The sequence below is a fragment of the Brachyhypopomus gauderio genome, chromosome 8 (genome assembly GCF_052324685.1).
Source record: "Brachyhypopomus gauderio isolate BG-103 chromosome 8, BGAUD_0.2, whole genome shotgun sequence".
NCBI classification, from domain to species: domain Eukaryota; kingdom Metazoa; phylum Chordata; class Actinopteri; order Gymnotiformes; family Hypopomidae; genus Brachyhypopomus; species Brachyhypopomus gauderio.
In genome coordinates this window covers 20,814,812-20,836,472 of record NC_135218.1, presented here as the reverse complement: position 1 = coordinate 20,836,472, position 21,661 = coordinate 20,814,812, and the positions used below count along the sequence as shown (strand labels likewise).

The window sequence follows — 21,661 nt, the reverse complement described above, 5'->3', positions numbered from 1 at the left end:
CTACAGTCTGACGTGTCTAGACCAACATCAGGAGGAGGGGTGGCGCGTGGGGGTGTGGGTGGGTCTGACGGGGCCATAACCACGTCCTCCATCACACGGTGAGGTAACAGACTACACTAGGCCACTCTGTGACTGCCAGTGATCCTAAAACATATCAAAGGAGTAGGTTAAATGTTTTTTTTTAGACTAAAGCAGTATAGTGGGTGAAGACGTAACAACACACAACACTAAGCAGGTCATATTATCACAGTACTTAATCATTACTTCATTACTTGCAGTCATATGAAGACACCAAAATAGACCTAAAGAACATATTCTACATTTAGAATGTTCTACATGCGCGCGCGTGCGCGCGAGCAAATCTGAGAGACGTGATACACGCGCGCTCCTGTCCTTTCTTGGTCGTGTCTGAGTTAAAGCAGTTGTGGGATGGACAGCACCAATGTCTTTACACTATTTTTCTTTTCTTTTCATTCTCATTTTTGTGTGCTGCCGTGCATTTCACCCGAGCTGCGTAAACCGAGATTATGATGTAACAGTCTGTCCTGGATTTGGGCCAAAATAAACTTAGTTCAGAATATATTTTGTTTCCAAAAGGCAGCCATTTCCCTAGAACTCCACACAAAGTTGATCACCTGTCTGATTGGTGAAGCTTAAACTTTTTTCAAAAACACGTTCACCATTTTAATACATATGCAGTATAATAGGCTGCATTTCACTAACAAAAAAAGCTCTTGGTGATGTAATTCTGCAACTATTAGGTAACCAAAAAGACTTCCTCCTATGTACTAGCACAAAAGGTTCAGTAACTTCTCGGGCTACCGGTCAACTTGACATCTTGTATCTATACTCCTAAACGTCCCGACAAATGTTAATTGAAGACGGACATTTTGAAGCTCGTTCCCCTCGTCTTTTTAAAATATATTTTTAGGGAGGAGGGGGTAGTAGAATGCGCGCTAAGAGAACAAAAACGTGACTAGGCACCCAAAGCTTTCTGTTATGCAACCGCTGACCTACTAACACACATTGGAAGACTGTGTGTGTGTGTGTGTGTGTGTGTGTGTGTGTGTGTGTGTGTGTGTGTGTGTGTGTGTGTGTGTGTGTGTGTTTCGAACTGGAGCAAGGCATCCGACATGAGGACACGAGCTGGGAGGGATTCACGGCAAATAGCGCCACATTCAAGGACATAGTCTACAGAGACAGTAGCCTGTGCTAAGATACTCACCACCATGTGGGACATATTTACCTAAAAAGTCTGACAGACTTGTCTAAAGGCAAAAGAGAAGATAAAGGAGGACATAAGACGTCACTTTCTGAAACGGGAAGAAACCCTCTTTATCCTCAAAGCGGTTTTTTCTCGGTAAACGGAGCAAGTCTTCTCCATTTCGGTAAGACCACTCTGTGAATAGGTCTATTTGTAGCGTAACGTGTCTTGTGTAAAGCCGTTAAATTTTGGTTGCCACACCTTACAGAGTACAAAAATCCGTGTTAAGCGCCGTACGTTTTTTCAGCATGGTAACAGCCACGCTAGGGTTCATGCAGATACTGAGTAGTTTGGCTTTTGACGTTTAATTTATAACGATTTCTCAATAATTCTCAGTGATTGGCAGTTTGAAAACGAAGCTGATTAATGTGATTGATACAGCAGCGCAGCCTGCTATCATAAATTAGGAAGTGCTGTCGTTGTAGAAGAGCCGCCTGACAGACACATTGTTCCGCTGGGGCATCTTGCTGCATGTTCAATGTCACGGCGAGACGGTTTCCCCCATGTCTCCCCCATGTCTCCCCCATGTCTCACCATGTCTCCCCCTTGTTTCAAGCGGGCACCCGTCTTGCGTTGCGGAGAATTAATGGGACGGTTGTGGGCAAAATGACTCAAATCTGGACTATATTATGACGAAATCTATGTAATTACAGCACAACCAAACAAATCCATAGATAGGGAGCTATTTTTTCTGACCCCCCCCCCCCCCCCCCCCCCCCCCCAGTTCACGTATTAGTCGGGGCTTTTTATATAACAAAGACAATGACATGCACATTGAAGGCAGTAAGCATTTAATAAACGCCCAATAGCTTTACAGCATTAAGTTTGCAGCAAACAGTAAATATATCTACTGTTTTCACAGGTGGACTGCGTGTAATACTCTGCAGTAGTTTGTTCTGTACTTAGTAAAGAACTACCGGACTCTTCCCACAGCATGCGTATGTTACAAATATCGAAACCCTGAACGCAAATCATAAATATTCATGCAGGCTGGGTCATAACCTGCAGAGATATTTATTGCATACTTATTTTTATACACAGCGTAAGCATTGCGTCATCAATAAGCCAATCACCACTCCCCACCCCACTCAACACCTGCATGTGCAGCATCTCTGAGGTGTAGTCTGCATGACATCACCAGAACAGAGTATGCTATTGCTCCGTTAGGACCCAATGCCTCGTGCCCACGTGCTGTTAGCAGTAAGCTATGTTGCCGAGTCCTATCATATGGTCAGCCTCATATATATATATATATATATATATATATATATATATATATATATATATATATATATATATATGTGTGTGTGTGTGAGTGTGTGTGTGTATGGGTGTGTGACAACATTCTGTCGTTGTACTATTTTATTTGACCATTATATATTTATTTAATATTATTACTATTATTATTTACTAGGTTTGATTTTTGAAATGTCAGGTTTATGTTCATCAATTCCATTTACTTGTTTTGAGGGAAACATGATTTTCCAGCAGGCTACATGAAACATAGAATCAGAGCATGTGTAAAAGTAAATGAACCACAGCTGCATTAAAGTTAATGGTAAAGTCAATTAGGTAAAAGACTCAGGTGAAACACATGTGAATGTTCAATTAATCAATTAAGCAGACCAATCAAATGAGACATCCATGTGAAAAGAGCCACACTGATTAACAGGGAGAGGAAACCAACCAAACCAAGGCATAAGGCACACAGATCAACAATGTCGAAGGAAAGGAGACATTCGAGGAGACCAGGAAGAAGGTGGTGACAATCAGTCTGGGGAGAGCTACAAGACCATCTTCAAAAGATTCCAGCTCCATCCATCCACTTACAAATGGACGGCACTCAGCATTACTGCAGCTGTGCCCAGAAGTGGAAGGCCATCAAAGCGTACACCAAGATGCACCATAAAAACTCAAGTAAAGGTCAACCTACACATCACCTCCAGAGAGCTGCAGACCTCTCTGGCTGCATCTGGAATAAATGTACATGTGCCTACAATCAGGTGAGAAATCAATAGACATGGCATTCATGGGAGAATTACTAGAAGGAAGCCTCTGCTCTCAAGAAAGAACATTTAAACTTTGCCAGAGAGCACTTGGACAAACCATAGGCTTTCTGGAAGTCTAATCTCTGGACACATGAGTCCACAATTGAATTGGTTTACCACAATCACAGGCACCATGTTAACAGAGAAGTCAACACTGCATATAAAAAGAAGAACCTTCTCTCATCAGTGAAGCATGGTGGTGGAGATGTGAAGGTGTCTTTTACCTAATTGACTTTACCAATGCAGCTGGGGTTCATTTACTTTTTGAACGTGCTCTGATTCCATGTTTTATGTGGCCTGCTGGCAACTCACACATTTCCGTGAAAACAATTAAATATAATCAATTACCATTATCTCGAACGTACATATATACATATAGTATAACTATGTAATATAACGAAGAATATCTAAATAAGAAAAGAATAAGAAAATCTAACCCTACTCTCAGTATCAAAAAGGAAATGTTTTTTATTTGAAAAAGTTTTTTTTTTTAGCTTTTTAGAACTATTTTGACATTGTAGAATACACATGTTTTTTCTTGTATTTTCTACATAATGACTTAAATGTATAGATGTATGAAAACAAACAAAACACAGGCACACAGAGACTGCTTTTAAGTGTTTAAGGACAGTAGAAGTAGGGACAGTAGAAGTAGGGACGGTAGAAGTAGGGACAGTAGAAGTAGGGACGGTAGAAGGAGGGACGGTAGAAGTAGGGACGATAGAAGTAGGGACGGTAGAATGAGGGACGGTAGAAGTAGGGACAGTAGAATGAGGGACGGTAGAAGTAGGGACAGTAGAATGAGGGACAGTAGAAGTAGGGACGGTAGAATGAGGGACGGTAGAAGGAGGGACGGTAGAAGGAGGGACGGTAGAAGTAGGGACGGTAGAAGGAGGGACAGTAGAAGTAGGGACGGTAGAAGGAGGGACGGTAGAAGGAGGGACGTTAGAAGGAGGGACGGTAGAAGGAGGGACGGTAGAAGTAGGGACGGTAGAAGGAGGGACGGTAGAAGTAGGGACAGTAGAATGAGGGACGGTAGAAGTAGGGACGGTAGAAGGAGGGACGGTAGAAGTAGGGACAGTAGAATGAGGGACGGTAGAAGTAGGGACAGTAGAATGAGGGACGGTAGAAGTAGGGACGGTAGAAGGAGGGACGGTAGAAGTAGGGACAGTAGAAGGAGGGACAGTAGAAGGAGGGACGGTAGAAGGAGGGACAGTAGAATGAGGGACAGTAGAAGTAGGGACGGTAGAAGGAGGGACGGTAGAATGAGGGATGGTAGAAGGAGGGCTATTCCCAGAATAGGCGTAGGAGAGTATGAAAGATGGAGGACAACAGGTAAACGTAAACATTAACTCTAACATTAACTCTAGTGGCTATGAGGGGGCCTGTGTTCCATAAGATCATGCTACTCATTCTGTGTGTATAATCAGCTTTGCTATATAATAACTAATAGATCTAATACTAAATCCTGTCTCTGTAATCCAAACCCGGCACATGGTCTTGTGATCAAGTTTAGTGGATTGGCCACTACATTGTCCTAGGTAAAGGCAGGAATCAGGATTTGCAGGACCCAATCCTCAAGGTTGCAAGGACTCAATATGAAGACCTAATAGATCACCAGGTGTAATTAATTTGGGAAACAGTATAAATGTTGTTTTATGTTAGGAGACATTGTGGAATTAGAACCGGTCCTGTTCTGGATAGGCACATGAACTCCCACCGAACGATGCCTCCATGGCACTGGTGCATGAGTGCGTGTGCATGAGTGTGTGGGGGTCACCGTGGTCACTCTGCCGTTACAGCACTGGTTGACGTCAGCCCTTCCCTGATTATTCTGGGAGCCCAGACTTCCAAGACTCAGAACATTTAATCTGTAAACTGCCGTCTGTGTTCTGGGCAGTGTAAGTCTGGTGATCTCTGGTTTCAGCTCGAAGTGTAAATGCTGATATTGTTAGTGCTCATATTGTTAATGCTGATGTGAGCGTTTTTTTTTATTTTTATTTTGCCTGCGTGTCACTGCAGTGCTGGTAAATTCCACTCTTGTCTGCCAGTTGGAATCTGGAGCTCCTCCCTCACACTGTGTTGCTATTTTTAGGCTGCACTATAATTCCCCCCATCTCGCTCACTGGCGCCCCCTCCCTGTCCCACTGACCTATTTTACAGCATAGTGCCGGTACCGAGCTAAGTACTTAGAGTGGTGCTTACAGTGCTTACTGTTTCTAGGTCAGTGGGACACACATGCTGTCTACCCAATCCTGGTGCTAAGAGGCGTGAGTCTAACAAAATTTGTCGTGCGCTGACATAATCTCAAGCTTTACTTTGGCTTCTTTGTGAACCAAAAACAAACCAGTGAAACTCACCAGTGAAACAAGCACTCATTATGGGTGACAGATATAAAGCACAAAGATGCTGAAGTAGCTTTGGGAGCAGGGTGCTGCTCTTCTAAACTGTCTTTTTCATGTCCTTTTGTTATAAAAGCACTTTCCTATGCAGAGAACCAAGCTGTATAGCTGTAACTGGCTCGTCATTTTTATGAAACCCACACCGAGACCCAGAAACATGGCGAACCACCAGAGAAAGCCAAAATGAATCATCTTTCATAATTTTTTGTGTACACAGCTCTAATATGATTTTAAACAGTGTCCTTTTATTATCATAGAGGGCACACAACTTTGAAAACGGTGTTTAAGAGCAAACAATCTGGTGAAACATTGAAATAGCTTTGTTATCCTTGGAGTTAAGTCAGAAGTTAAACTTCGTACTGAAGCACACATTTGCTGGGATTGGGGTTCTTAGTTTGAACCCTTTCACCAGCTCTGGGATTCCTACAGAGTAGTTTTACTTGTATTTGACTGTATGTTGTAATGCATAACTACGTGCTATGTCTTATATAGGCTTACATGGCCTACATGCTTCTGAAGGGCAACGGAAATGTAACATTCCAGCAGCAGTGTGAATGACATTTTTCTGGGTTTGTGGTACATCCAGCACAAACAAAAATAACAACAAGAATAAACCAATTGATCTGGTAGAGAATACATTACAGAAAACCAGAGGAGATGGAAATTTGAGAAAGTGTGCTTGACAGGTCAGGTGAGGTGAGCCAGCAACTATCACTCTGTCTCTCTCTCCATCTGCTCCAGTGTGCAGTCCTGGCAGGATGATAGGCTGATGTGGTTATGTGACAGTGCACTGTCTTACACAAGAAGCAGCTTACAGCAGAGCTTCGCAGAAACATTACATGGCACTGTGTTCAGTCACTTCTCTGACCCACATTTCTCAAAAGCTCTTCCGACTGACACAAAGTTAGTTTGCCAAAATTTAGAAAAAACCTAAGCACAGGAAAAAAAAAAAGATTGTTCAAGTCACTAATGTGAATATGAAAATCTGAGACTGATAGCATGTCTGCTATGAAATAATCCCAACAATGGTCATGATGTTCTAATTCCAATTTGCAGACACAACAATAAAGAAATCCTTATCTTGTGTTACAGATTTAGTCGGTGGAGATACAGTGGACAGTGGACAGACACACCAATCAACCAGATCTTCATCGATTAAGCCTTTAGAAGATACTCATCAGAATACAAAGGCCACCACTCAAAACTACTGGTAGACCAATTGTAAACATTTCCTTGTCCGATGAGGGAGATTTTAACTGAAATCCAACTCTTCGTTATGTACCTGGCTAATCCAGTCACTTGAAGGTTTAGACAGTGTGTATGAACAGAAAGCAAAAATTAGACAAAGATCAACAAAATCCTCCTTGAGGTTTGTGGGAACATCACAGATATTTGGATTCTCACACTTAAGCACATTGTTTAGGTGTTCACGTCACTTTTATCCTCGTTTAATTTTCAATGTCAGCTGAGTCCCAGTCACACAGACTGGACTCTGCAAGAGCACAATGGAAAGTCAGAACCTTTCCACCCAAAAGCCCAAAGCCGACATGGAAACAGACACATTTTCAAATTTCACAGAAAGTTTACCAGCGTCTGAGATCAGCAATTCTTCTCGACAAGGCAGACTTATTAAACCAAAGCCCAGCATGAACTGTCGACGCAAGCGAGAGTTCATTTCAGAAGAAAAGAAAGATGCGTCCTACTGGGAGAAACGTCGCAAGAACAACGAAGCGGCGAAGCGTTCAAGGGAGAAGCGAAGACTGAACGACATGGTCCTGGAGAACAGGGTGATAGCTCTGAACGAGGAGAATGTTCGGCTGAAGACCGAGCTCTTGCAGCTGAAGCTGAGATTCGGCCTCATAACCACGGCCTCATACATGGAGAAAACACAGCAGATCAATGGAGGAATAGAGGCTGCTGGCAATAACACGGCCAATGGGGGAGCCGCCTCTGGGAACACCTACTTCTCAAGCAGTGGATACTCCAGTGCCTCCCAGATTATGATGAATTCCGACTCCTCAGAGACAGAACAGTCAAGTCGGAGTGAACGGCACACACCGTTACCCAAGTACTCCCCTCACGGGTCCTTGTCTGACATGTCTGATGGTTCTTCTCGGGACAGTCCTGAGCCAATTCCATACAACATCAAGCAAGAGAGTTCAGCTATGGACATTAACAGACTTGAGACAAGTGTTCTGAATGGCATGTTTAGTGGTCACTGTGGATTTTCCCAACTGCAGACCCACCAACTACAAGCGACAGAGCAGCAGAAGTCTGGCACCAACCCCCCTAGCCAACCTGCCACAATCCAGAGGAGTGTCATCCTATACCGTTCAGGCAGCAGCACATATCCTCTCGAGACCCAGAGACTTAACAGCATGGATCAGCAGACAGGACTACCCCCACAGCAGAAGGTACAAGTCACTCACATGACCCAAGCACCATTTAGTCTGCCAGCAAGAGCGGATGGTTTAGAGACTCTATCAGAGGTTGCTCAGCAACTAGCAAGGAGGTCTTTGGATTCACCAAGTTATGAATATGGTAAAGGAAAGGTGGATGCCACAGACATCCAGCAGTTTGTCTCACAGCACAATCAGTCGCACTGCAGTCCTCAGCATCCCTCTAAAGACTGTGGTTCAAATTCCTACTCCCCAGACCACCTCAGTGAGACTGACAAGTGTCACCTTTACCAGCATCAGAATTCCTACCTCAGCCCCATGGACAAAGAGCCACCCTTGTTAACTTATGAGGGTGATTCAAGAGCTGAGAGGTTCTACCAAGAGCACTGCTCTTCCAGCAAGGACACCTCCTCCAGTGATGGAGATCCTCGAAGCTCTGACAAAGAGGCCTCCACTGATGATGAGTCCCCATCATCCTGCTCCTCAGAAACCAGCAACTATAATGCAACCGTCACCATCAGCAGGACTTGCCAAAATGGTGACAACCCAGCAGAAGTAAAAACCACAGCGTTGCCCCACAAGCTTAGGTTGAAATACAAGGCACTGTCCAATGGTGGCTCCCAGGATGGAACCAGCTCTACCACCACTGGCAGTGCAGGCTCTTTGCTCAATTCAGCACTTCCTCAACACCCCTATCTGGCCCTCACACAAGTCCACCAGCAGCAGGGCAACAGCTGTCGAAATGGAGAGGAAGAGGTGGAGGCAGGAGGTGAACAAAGTCCACAGTTGTCCCCATGCAAAGAGAACACAGAGAGCAGGAGGGACAGTGGAAAGAAAGTGACAGGAGCCCGGAACCGCAGAAACAAGAAATGTGACTGAGAGGAACTGTCCTGGAAGTGAGCTGATAACACCTTTAACTGTCTGTTCCACATAACAGAAGTACTAAAATTACATCATAAAATGATTGCATGAAAGAAATTCTTTGATTGGCATTTAGTCAGTTTTGGGGTTTTTCCAACCCGTGTACATTTTTTATTGTCCTCACTCAAGCACTTATATTGACACAACAACTAAGAAAAAAATTAAAGGAGATAGTGGAGTTATTTTTCTTTTTTAAGTTAAATGATGGGCACACGGAACAAACCCACTTTAGTGGTACATTGTGAGTGTGAGGAAGGGCCTGTGTCATGCATTTGAGCCTTTTTAGACTTTCCCCTGTTTATTTCAAGAACCAAAGATGCAAAACCTGAAAGTTTTTTTTATCTGTTTCACTGTTCTCCATAGTCCTTTGACCTTTGTGTTTCTCAAGAATTTAGACTGTAAAATACTGTGATATAATTAAATCATATTTAAATATATTTTATGAAAAAAACCTTGAAAAACTAAAACAGATTATGTGGTAGGGGAATGAAATTGGAATGAAAACATTATTTCTCTGTGTCTAATCTAATACTGAGGTCAACATTGTTTTTTTTCTGATATTGGTGTATTTACTTTATTACCTTATTTTATTTAGTTACATTTTATGTCTGTTCTAATTATTTTAATAGTTTTGCCATCTTATTTACTATATTACATTAGTTTGAGTATTATTTTAATAATTTGTCATTTGTCACTTCTTAAATTTCTTTTAATGTTTTTTTCTTTGCTTCCTTTTAATGTTTTTTTTTATTTATTCTGTAAAGCACTTTGAGTTGCATGTATGTATGAAAGGTGCTATACAAATAAAAATTATTATTATTATTATTATTTGATACCTTTAAAAACCAAACTGAATTTGTCCATCTTTAGGTTTTAAACCACTGAGAGGCAACATGAGAAAATAAACCTCTTTATCTCTCCACTTTCACTCTTAGATAAAATTACAGTCTGACAAAGACACACCTGCTGTTGAGGGGACTGTGACCAAATTATCCGTAAAGCACCTTTACCTGCCTGATTAGAGTCTTTTTTTATCACAGATGTTTCACCAGAGACGTAGCTTTAAATTAGCATAATGTAAAAACTGTACAATATTTCATTAGCATTTAAAGGCGGTTTTCCCTCCTGTGGTTTCAGAGATGCTCCATGCACTACCTCATTTTAAAAAAATTGGTCACAGTTATATAGTATTTGAGTGTTAATGTATTTCTATTCAGATTATGCATTGTAGCTTAATTCATGTTCATCCAGCAAATGCTGTGTAAATTAAACACTACAAAATGCTGCATTACACTACGAAGTGAACAGCGCTTTTGTTAACCTTCCAGAAGCTGAACAGCAAGAAAACCAGCACCAATCTCCACCCACTGAGGTGGTGTTTTATCATGTTGACTAATCAGGTAGTGTTTGATCTTGTTATGTGACTGGGTGGTGTTTTATTATGTTGAGTAACCCACATGTTGCTCCTGCACTAAAACATCAGATTTTCTATCTGTGTTTGCAAAACAGGTGCCTGCCACTGGACATTGTGTATAAATGTAAAAGTGTTCTCTTTTAAGTAATGTAAAGTTTTTATCTAGTTTATTTTTGCATTCTATAACTAATTATTGTACCTTATTTGATATTTGCATTCTATATATATTTTTGTTTCCAGTGTTCATTCATCTAATTGTGATTGTGATTGTTGTACTTGTTTGTTCCATATTCTGCTGATGACCCCAGACCGAATGTGTGGTGTTTGCTCCATATTCTGCTGATGAACCCAGATAGATTGTGTGGTGTTTGTTCTAAGTTTTAAGAAAGAAAAGGAAAAAGAAAACATACAAGAGGAGGTGGGAGATCTTGCTATCATGCTCAAAGTGTTCATCATGTTAAGATGTGGAACAAAAAAAAAAAACAAAAAATAAATAAATACAATTTTGTTGAATTTAAGAACTTTCTATTGTCATTACTTAATCTATTAGTCAAGTCATTTTTATTTATAGAGCACCTTTACAGACACTTTAACCTAAGGTGGTTTACAGTCAATTAAATTGGTAAAATACTATAAAATGTAAAATAATAAAGAATGAGATAAACATGGACATACCATGGTCAACACAACAGGACAGCACAGCAAAATAACTATAAGCTAAACACCTTAATGAAACTCTAAACCTGAGAAAATGAGTAGCTTTTCAAATTAGATTTAAGCACCAGTTACATATGAACATCATCTGAGATATTGACTAAAAGCAAAAGGATATCTTATGGATTCTTTAAAATAAAATTGTCACGGTGAGGCGGCCCCCTACCGGCCGCCTCTGTCCACAGCGGCTGTGTTGTTGTTGTTTTGTGACGTCGTGTACGCCCCTCAGGTGGGCGGAGCCCGTGATCCGTTCCCACCTGATGGTCGTTTGTCTGTCTATATATGTCTTGTCTTTGTACCAGTTGACCGCTGGTCATTATATCCTTAATTCGGATCTATTGCACGGGTTTTAGGTTTGCACACTTTATATTAAACCACCCTTTTTCCCTGAGACTTGGCGTGATCGCTTCCTTTTTGTTGCTCACACCTGCCCGTCACAAAAATAATAAAACCTGAAAGTCAATTCCATATTTAATTGATAACCAGTGGAGAGATGCTATCAATTTTCTTGGTACCTGCCACATTACAAACTAGCTGCAAATGAGACAAGGTTGAAATTTCAAGGAGCTGCAGACTATTGTTTTCAGTGGGATGCACAACTCTGTGTTATCTGTGTGACAGTAATAAGAAATATTTTTAGAAGACATATGTAAGAAAGCATGTACATTAAAAATAAAGTAAGACCAAAGATAGACCCCTGAGGTACCCCACAGATGAAAGCCTCAGAAGAAGAGTTACAATTCTTAACTGAAAACATTCTGTTTTTATGTAAAACACAAATCACTATAAAACAGCTCCCTGGATGCCAGACTATTCAAATAATACTCTCAACTTTGCCAAATGCTGCCCTAAAGGTCAATTAGATCTGAAGGGGTCTAGGTTTTCTTTTAAAATAGAGATTGAATGTCTACCTGTTTAAAACAGGAAACTACAGGGAAATACTGGTTCAAAGATTGAATACTTTCTATCAAATGTCACAATCCATTTAACAAATAATGTGATCTTAGATTGGTATACTGGCTGTTGTAACAGCAAGGGTTAGGCTGAGTGATGAGGCGAATCCGTGAAACACACACATTTATTGAGAGTCTCTATGTAGCGCAGACAGCGCACATTAACACTTAAACAACGTAAGGAGTACACTCAGACAAAGACGAGCACGGGACACTGTGTAAACGCACATTAAAGAGGAGAACCACACGAGCCCTGAGTGATGACGAGACGAGCCACAGGTGAGACGAACACACTCACACAAACCCACACCCACGGAAATACACATATGGACATAACTAGACAGAGACTACATAAACACACGCCCAAAGGGAGGGGTCCGGGGCTGTATCGTGACAGCTGTTGCCTCTGTCACAGTATGGTACATACTTTGCACATCTGCCCACCCACTTCTCTCTGTGCCATGCACTGGTTGGTTGTTATTCTATATGTTATCATGGTTATTGGTTCTGTATTCCATATTTATTGTTTACACTTGTGGTCTTCTTTTTTACACCATGATCCTGGAGAAATGTTTCAGTGTATATTTGCATATCGCTGGAATGACAATAAAAAGCATAATGAGTTGATAGAAGGTTCAGTAGTGGTTTCAAGACAGCTGAGAGGGTTCATTACTGCATTGACTGAGTTAAACAGGAGCCTGGAACTGTGGCATTCTGAGGAAATAGTTTGCTCTGGTCTACAGCATCTGATAGGAGACTTGTATCTTATTCCATTTCCATTGTGTTACTACTATATTGCTGCATTAAAATCAGAGTGCCACTCTTGAGCAAATGTCTAACTTCAGGCTTTCTGGTGCACTTTAGTGTAGTAATAGAGACAGGAAAACAGTCCAGGCTGAGTTAAATATGACTACAAGCCCATTTGTGGCAAGACATTTTGGGGCTTGGTTAAGGGATCCTTGATGGTTCAGGTTAAGGGAGCAGCTGCAGAAAGGTGCCCTAGAACTGACGGTACAAAGCCTTTTAGAGCATGAGCAAAAAGTAGAGAAACTGAGTTTAGGAGATGGATACAGAATAGTGGCACCAAACAGGGTAATGATCAGACAATCAGAGCAAATATCTCATATTTCTCCTTCACAAACATGAAACCTCAATGATTAAAAAAGGTCAAAAAGCTCATGTGCAGGAGAAATGACAGAATGCAGATATAGCCAAATGAGTCTGTGGGTTTTAATAGAATTCCCCCAAACAGGTTTTGTACAGGTCACAAATATTAAAGTCACTAAGAAACGTCTTTATATTAAAAATTCACATAAGCATTTCTTCAGTGTAGTAATGTAGAGCGTTCAGCTATTCCAACAAAATGTTAACTCGTTGAATGTCACAGATCACAGTGCTCGTTTAAAATAGAAAACAACAGCATCTTCTCCACACGGACACTGAGCTCACTGGGGACGTGTGATTAGTCTTCTCCTGTACTACCTGTTCATACATGACTGCATCACCAAGCATATCTCCAACATCATTTCCCAGTTTGCTGATGACAGAGGCATTCTGGGCTTCCTCACAGATGGAAATGTGATGGAACCACAGAGATTAGAGATTAGAGATTAGGTCAGACTGCTGCAATGGCAGCAATGTCTGTCTCAATATCCACAGAACTACGGAGATATTTGTGGGCCACAGGAAGCTGCAGAGGCCTGGACCCACTCCCCTACACATGAATGGAGCTGAACCTGAGGGTGTAACATTCTGCAGGTCAAACTAGATTGAGACGGACACATTCACTGAGAAAAGCGATATTTATTATGGGCAAATCCTGTATCTCAGTCATGAAGGCGGTTTGGGGTCGTAACAGAACGGCAATCTGACACAGAAACAAAATCAAGACTTAAACATGGGCTAGACATGATGACAAACAGAACCATAAAACAGCACTAGAGGCAAAGCATAGAAACAGGCCTAAAGTTTAACATTAACGGTGAACAAAATTGCTAGAACCTTAAACTAACACCAAAGGGATCTTAACAACATGAAAAAAATACAGAAACGCAGAGCCAGCACTTACAATAACCAACAAAACAAAAGACCAACGCAGATTATATACACAGGATTAACAAGCACACAAACCAGGAACAGGTGACAGAACTTAACAAGAGGCAGGACAAGAAACCAGCAGGAGGGAACAAAACAGTCAGAGGAAGGATTAAACGAAAGACTGACAGAAGGAGGCAAGGGCCAACTGTGACGGAGGGGCACTGCTGTTGCGTACCTCAGAAGTAGAGTAGAATCCTGACTAGCTGCATTACTGTATGGTGCAGCAGCTCTTCCACTAGCTGCTCAGATGAGGACAGCTGAGCTCGTCATATGCAACCAGGACTTTCAGGATATCTACAAGTCAATATGGCTTTGGAAAGCCAACAAACGTTTATACAGTCTGCTTAACAGGCTGCTGTGTGGCAGGCAGAACTGCAGGATTTAGGTCAGGACTAGCAGATTAAACAATGGTTGTTACCCAGGCTATCATTCACCTAAACCACCTGTAGTTGTACAATAGTCATACTGAATCTACACATGTATATGTACTTTTATCAGTGTAGTGGAATATCTTACTTCTTTTTGAATTACAATTTGTCACGTATGGCCTCGCCCCCTCCCTTAGCTGTCACTCCGGGTTCCCTTGTGTCTGTGTTCCTTGCCTGTTTGTCCCGCCCCGCTCGTTTGTCTCCGTGATTCCTCGTTTGTTACCACGCCCCCGTGTCATTGCCCTCACCTGTTCCCGGTTTAAAGTTCTGTGTATATATAGTCCCTGAGTGTCCCTTGTCGGTTGTTTTGGATGTTTGGATGTTTGATTCTCTCTTGGTTGTTCGTGTTAAGTTCTAGTGTTGTTTGCTTGTTGCCTGTTTGTTCCTGCTTTCTGTTACTCCCTGTCTGGTTTGCGTCTCCTGCGTTATCATACCTGTGTACGCTTGCTTTTCGGACTGCCCTCTCATTATGAACCCGGACTGGCTTAGCGACGATGAGTATGGTATTCCCCTGAATAAATCTCGCTCTTCTCAGCAATTGTGTCCGTCCTCTCGCGCCGCTCTGCTGCGCGAGCAGCGTTACACAATTGTTTTTTCTTAAGTTAAAAGTTTTCAACCCCATCCCTGAGCTCACAGGAATCAGGGCCCCTGTGGTGTCTAAGAAGACCAGTTATAAAATAGTGCTTAAGCCCACAGTGGGGAAGGCTTATCATTCTTGCCCTGACCATCTTATCATCCCTGCCTTGACTATCTGACTTTCTGCACCTTTACCAGACATCCTAAGTGTTGCAATTCACAGAACAACAGAGATCTTTATCAAGCCATTATATTGTCACAATTCCACGATTGCCATGAAAACTATGTTCACAAACTTTCTTCAGATTTGAACATCAACTGGACGAAAGTCCCTTCAATTTGCATGCCTAGGACATGAAATTCATCTTTCAGTGTCAGAGAACTTTCAGAGATCTGATAAACGATTTGTTCTTTCTCAAGAATTTTGAGAAACAAAGTTTCTTGCTAAGATTAGAATCATCTTGAAAAAGTTTGTGGTTTTTGAGTTGGTATTTAAATTTTTTGTAGATGATGAATGATGCAAAACCTGCAACTTTTATGAGCTGACACTGAATTAACATATATTAATAATGATTTTATTAAAATGTAATAAATTCTCCAATTAATTTTCCAAGGTGGGGCCTGAATCAATCTTAACAATAATCAAGATTTTAATCTTCTTCCTTTTATATAAACTTATTTATATACTGTGCTGTAAAGCTTTTGAGAAATAACATTTAGCTGACCCTCACCACAAGCTCAACACAAGACTAGATCATAATTTTAAAGAAACAGAGTTAGTAGCTTTTTGTGTATTTTATAGGGATTAATGTTAATAGTTTTATTTCCATCATAAACCATTCAATCCACATGCTGCAATGTTCAACATACAATTCTTGTCAAATTTTCTGTGTTTACGGACATGTTAATGTTATTAAGCAAATGCCCACTGTGGTATATTTTAGCATTCATTGTTTAAAATCATAAAACACTGAAGAAAAAAAACTGAAACATAACATAAAAGCTGAAACATATACACAAGACTTGAGTCAAGTTGATGCTTGTATTTTCAACTATTTGGGCAAACATCAATGTTTTTGTAACTGTCATGGGGCAAAGCAAGATGTCAATGTGCCATGGAACTAGTGCCATGGAAATCCCAATACCAGCCAATGGATGGCGAGTCTGCAAAGGCAGCTGGTGGGTTCATGAGCCCGCTAGGACTCTGGAAGTGACTGGAGGTTCTATGTAGTTGGAAAGTGGTTCTAGGGAACCACAAAACTGGAGCATCTGCTGAGGTAGCAAGTGGATGCAATAGTTTACATGATATTGGATGATTGAAGGCGGCTCAGATCCTGAACCCATGACCATGTCCTTGTTGGGTAGACATTCTGGAGTGAGACAACTAAAATGAGAGTAAAGCCGCGAAGTAAACCAAGACATACATTTATGAGCAATGTTTAGTAGGGGCAATTCTATATTCACATTCATTTTAACAGTCCGGGTTCAGTAAGCCAGGAAACAGTGACATTATAACCAGTAAACATCATGACATGAGACAAGTGGTGTATATACACAGGTAGATCATGAGAAATGAGGCACAAGTGAAAACAATAAAGGGTGGGGATCACAAAATATAAGACTGGGCAGGGAATTCTAATTAAAACACTGTGCTAGTGCCATGTGAACCACCAGCAAAGGGTGGTAGTCCAATTTATTGATATAGCACTTTTTTTTATAGCTTTAAAAATGTCTAGGTCCAGATCCCTAATGAACAAGCCTGTGATGTTATTTGCATTTACTATTATTATTAAGGAAAACCTTCATGCTGGGTAGATTAAGGAAGAAACCTTGGAAAGACCAAAATTCAAGAGGGAACCCATTTTATCTGGGAAGCCCATCTTTCCATGCTGTCACACTATATAGTCCATGTATCCGGTTCAGCTCAGAGTCCTAGCCAGTCATATTTCTGCTCCAGTGGGTCTAGGCTGGACAAGCTGTTTCTTACTTTGGTAAATGGCTTTCATTCCTGGCCAGAAGGACTTGTCCTCTCCAAAAATCTGCCTCCTAAATTACAAAAATGTAGGTGTATAATTATAACACACACACACACCTACAGGCTTGAAAGGGGACAGATAGAATGGACGGCACTTTTCTAAGCCATCTCCCTCTTATTGGATCAGCTGTAATGTGAGGAGAGCGAAAGTCACGCTCAGCCATGACGTCTCTCCCTGTTCTTGGGAATCTTCCGCTCTGATGCAACCGTGGCCTAGTTACAGGATGCATGTCAAAACACCAGAAACACACCTCAGGGAGAGGCCAAACACACACGCACACACACACACACACACACACACACACACACACACACACACACACACACAGAGGCCACAGAGGTGAACGCTAAATACGGAACACATGACCATATTTAAATCAATCTCTCTATGAGAGGCAGCATGTCAGCTTTAATGTTTTATCTGTATGGGTAAACCACAAAATGAAGGCAATTTATACATAGTTCCACCCTGCCAGAAGACCAAAATAATTAAATACATAAACATAATCTGTAAAAGATTTTTTAACATTCTCTTTTATCATGTGTCAGTACATGGTTCTAAATCCAAGTCTAAAATGGGGTGGCAGTAAAGCATATCAAGACAAATAGGCAAGTCTAGTTTTGCCATCCACGGTGGGGGATTTACATGGAAATGTCAACAGTAGAAAATCTGAGATGCATTTTTAAATCAATCTCTCTAAGCACATTTCAGGATGTCACCCATATAAAACATTCCTTGCATTATCTTACTTATAACATTTTATCTCACCCAAACACTTGCAGTGTTGCAGTGACTAAGAAATCACGGACATAAAAACGTGACTGATCTTAAAAGTTTCATAGCTAACAAACTTGTTGACTACCTTATAGCAGTTCATCTCTGCAGGTCTTCATCAGAGGATATTTAACATTGTTACCTAGATAATTATATACCGGTGATCTTCATTACCGCCCTCACTAACATCCCACATTACAAGTCAGCAGATTAGAACAAAAATGGCTCTGATGGATCTCTTCACTACCAGCCAGCACCTTAGATGGAGACCACGCTAGCTTGCTGCCGCAGACCTTGTGGATGAGCGTTCCAACAAAGAGGCACCTGGTTCAGGCACCTCTTCGGAGCTGTGTTGCCTGTGCATGGTTCTGACCTTTATGTTATCGTCTGTTTAAAACTGACAGCCTGAACTTAACCCCATAGTGATGGTTTCATTATGATATCGAATATACTGAACCACAGAGATAAAATGGCTTGGTTATGAGCTAAAATGTATTTGTGTTATTCACAGAACAACAGCAAAACTGTAAAAAACACTAGACAGTGTAATGTAAATGTGTATTTATACATCTGAAAGTCAAATTAAAAGCAAATGTCACACCATATCTTTAATGCCACCTCACGTTCCCTGGCAACGGAGTTGGAATGGTTGCCACGGCAGCATGAGAACAAAAGCAAGGTGACATTTGGCCACGGCTGCAGTCTTCAGCCCTACCCAGTGCCCCGCCCCAAGGGCCACACCCCCAGGACCACACCCCCAGGGCCCCGCCCCCACTGCTCTGCCCTTCAGGTCCACCCTTTGTAGTGCTCCACCCTCCCTGGACGAGCACTTCCACTGTTTTCTTCATGATGTCTCCTTTCCCTTTTTTTTGTTTTTTTTTTGCACTAAATATGCGAAAACATCAGCAAGCAGGTCAGGATAAAAGATCAGTGTGAAGGGAAAGAGAGGGAAGAGGAGAGAGAGAGAGGAAAGAGAAAAGAGAGAGAGAGGAGAGAGAGAGGAAAGAGAGGGAAGAGAGAGGAGAGAGATAGGAGGAGAGAGGAAAGAGAGGAGAGAGTACAGAAAGGAAAGAGAGGAGGGAGATAGGAGGAGAGAGGAGAGAGGAGAGAGAGAGGAAAGAGAAGAGAGAGATAGGAGGAGAGAGGAGAGAGAGAGGAGAGAGGAAAGAGAGGAGGGAGATAGGAGGAGAGAGTAGAGAGAGGAGAGAGAGAGAGAGAGAGAGAGAGAGAGAGAGAGGGATGAAGAAATGGGGTGAGCATCATTAGTTCCACTCTGCAGGGAGCAGGAGGCAAGTGAGAGCATATAGCAGTGATCTCAGCATTCAAGTGTGAAGAAGCAGAGGCGTGTCAGCCAGGGTAACCACTCCACAGACCAGAGCCTAATTAACCCCCGACTGAAGAAGACACAGGCATTTTTATAGGAAAGGGCTGCTGTGAAAGTTATCCACTTGCAGAGCAGAGCATCTGGAAGCCATTCGCAGATCTCCAGCACCTTCGATCATCTCAGCAATGACCAACAACCCCAGCATTGGAGTCGAACTGGCTTGCTACTGCTTTACTGCCGCAGCTGTGCTGAACTGTCCACCTAATGGCTTCAAGAGCATCTGACCTCCAAAGCCAAGGATGGGCTGGAATTCTGCTGCAGGGTTTAAGCATGTTCAGTAGCAGGGCTGGGAGCAGGATTTAAGTCCGCTACTTTGGCACATTTAATAAGACTCATTTTCCTTAGAAGTGTCTCTTGTGACTCTGATTACTATAATTTAAACAGGATTTCCAGCCGGGAACAAACTGCGTTTGAGGGGGGGCTCTCACAGCCTGCATGACCCAGGGGGAGGGACCACGGCTCTGGACCCCTCTACACTCATTATTCCGCTTACATAACCGGTCTGCTGAAATATGGGTCAGCCACGCGCGCGCACACGTGTGTGTGTGTGTGTGTGTGTGTATAAATAAGAGATTTATGTGCATGTTTCCCAGATGGGTAAATGTGTATCTGTATGTTCTAGGTTGGTGTTTGTATTTGTGTGAGTAAATAATTTAGATGTACAAACATGGATACACAGACATGGGCAGGTGTGTGTCAATCAAAGATCAGTCTTTAAAAACATGGGAAGGGATAGCAAAGAAAACAACTAAGGTGTGTGGATGGACAGACCTGTGTTTGACCTGCAGACTGTGCTGTAATGGCCTGACTGGAGTAAAGGTGGTAGAGATGCACTGTAAGGCAAGCATGCGCGTGCACACACACACACACACACACACACACACACACAAACACACACACATGTTCTGTATGTCTTCATATGTTTATTACTTGGTGCTTATTGCAATAGTTTTCAAACATATCCAATAACAAAGTTTTGCACTTGTTGACATTGAAGCGAACCACAGAAACCAGGCCACCAGAAAACAGCCTATTGCTACTGCATCACCCTGTGTGTGTGTTTGTGTGTATGACCACTCCCTGAACAGCTGTTGCTCTCCACCACGTTGCCATAAATCCTGCACTGAGCCTGCTGGACTCCACAGCTCAGCTCAGAGACACTGTCCCCACTCAGAGACACTTCACACACACAGACGCTTCACTGCTGTTTGGTTTATATGTGTGGCACTTGAAGCTCATGAGCCTCCCTGTGGTAACGACACACCCCCTGCTGCAGTGCATCCCCTGTGAGGCGGAGCTGTGCGTTCGCACTGGCTGGGTCCAAAACCTTGTGTGGCTGACACCAATCAAACTGACTAGCAAAAAGGTCCAAACTGTTCATCAGAAATCACTGCCTGCTCATTGCAACATAAGAAGCCAAGGGCTTGCTGTTTTTGGTATGTCCCCCCCCCCCCCCCCCCTCCCCTCTCTCTCTCACACACACACACACATACACAAGCTTGTTGTAAAGGCTTAGCCACATAAATAAAATGTGTCGAATTAATGAGCAATATTTCTTCTGATGGGATTTTTACTAGAAGATGACACAACAGCCAGCAGATATTTATTTTTAGCAAGACACAAATAAGGGAAAACATGGATGCTGCACAGTGAGTGATACCACACACACCTGGCCAAGTCACACACACACACACACACACACACACACAGTGAACCTGATGACCCGAACAAACAGAGAGTTTGACCCACCATCAGATCAACAACCCCCACAAGCTGACCCTCCCCTGCACTGGAAACCAAACTGGTCTGCCTACGTCTCACTCAGAGTTAGACTTCCTGTTGAGCACTGGGGACATGTTACCACTGATGGCTGTATAAAGGTGCCTGAAACCTTACTGGACAGCCAGGAGGTCTGAGCAGTGTCTTCTAGTCCAGCTGAAAAACACCTGCTCAGCATGTTGTGTTGTCAACCATCACACACCAATTTTAGACTTGGGTCAGCAGGTGGAGGTGGTGAGTGAGGTAAGGTGGTGTGTGTGTTCAGTGCATTTAACGTTCAGTGCAGGGGACACTCCTCCCTAGTGTAGAAATATTTACCCACATTCTTGCAAATATTGTAGAAACTCAACATAATACTTCACAGATATACTGCTAGATAGACCTCTGAATTACTAACATTTTCTCATATGCTGTCTCACACTTGGTGGTCCTAGCGTAGCTTAGAGGCCTGCAGTTTGGGGGGTGTTGCAGT

General features: G+C 42.2%; 1 protein-coding gene and 1 long non-coding RNA gene across 2 annotated transcripts; one reads left to right on the top strand and one right to left on the bottom strand.

Moving 5' to 3' along the window:
* The first annotated feature begins 83 nt into the window (after nucleotides 1–83).
* nfil3-5 (nuclear factor, interleukin 3 regulated, member 5) lies at nucleotides 84–10,951 on the top strand. Its single transcript, XM_077015337.1, has 2 exons — nucleotides 84–1,388; nucleotides 6,807–10,951. The coding sequence occupies exon 2, from the start codon at nucleotides 7,220–7,222 to the stop codon at nucleotides 8,990–8,992; it is 1,773 nt and encodes a 590-aa protein (XP_076871452.1). The 5' UTR covers nucleotides 84–1,388; nucleotides 6,807–7,219; the 3' UTR covers nucleotides 8,993–10,951.
* A 2,959-nt stretch (nucleotides 10,952–13,910) lies between these two features.
* Nucleotides 13,911–14,766, bottom strand: LOC143521105 (uncharacterized). Its single transcript, XR_013132649.1, has 3 exons — nucleotides 14,729–14,766; nucleotides 14,388–14,522; nucleotides 13,911–13,982 (listed from the first exon to the last, which is right to left on the bottom strand). It is a non-coding gene; the product is annotated as an uncharacterized LOC143521105 (long non-coding RNA).
* Between the last annotated feature and the right edge of the window lie 6,895 nt (nucleotides 14,767–21,661).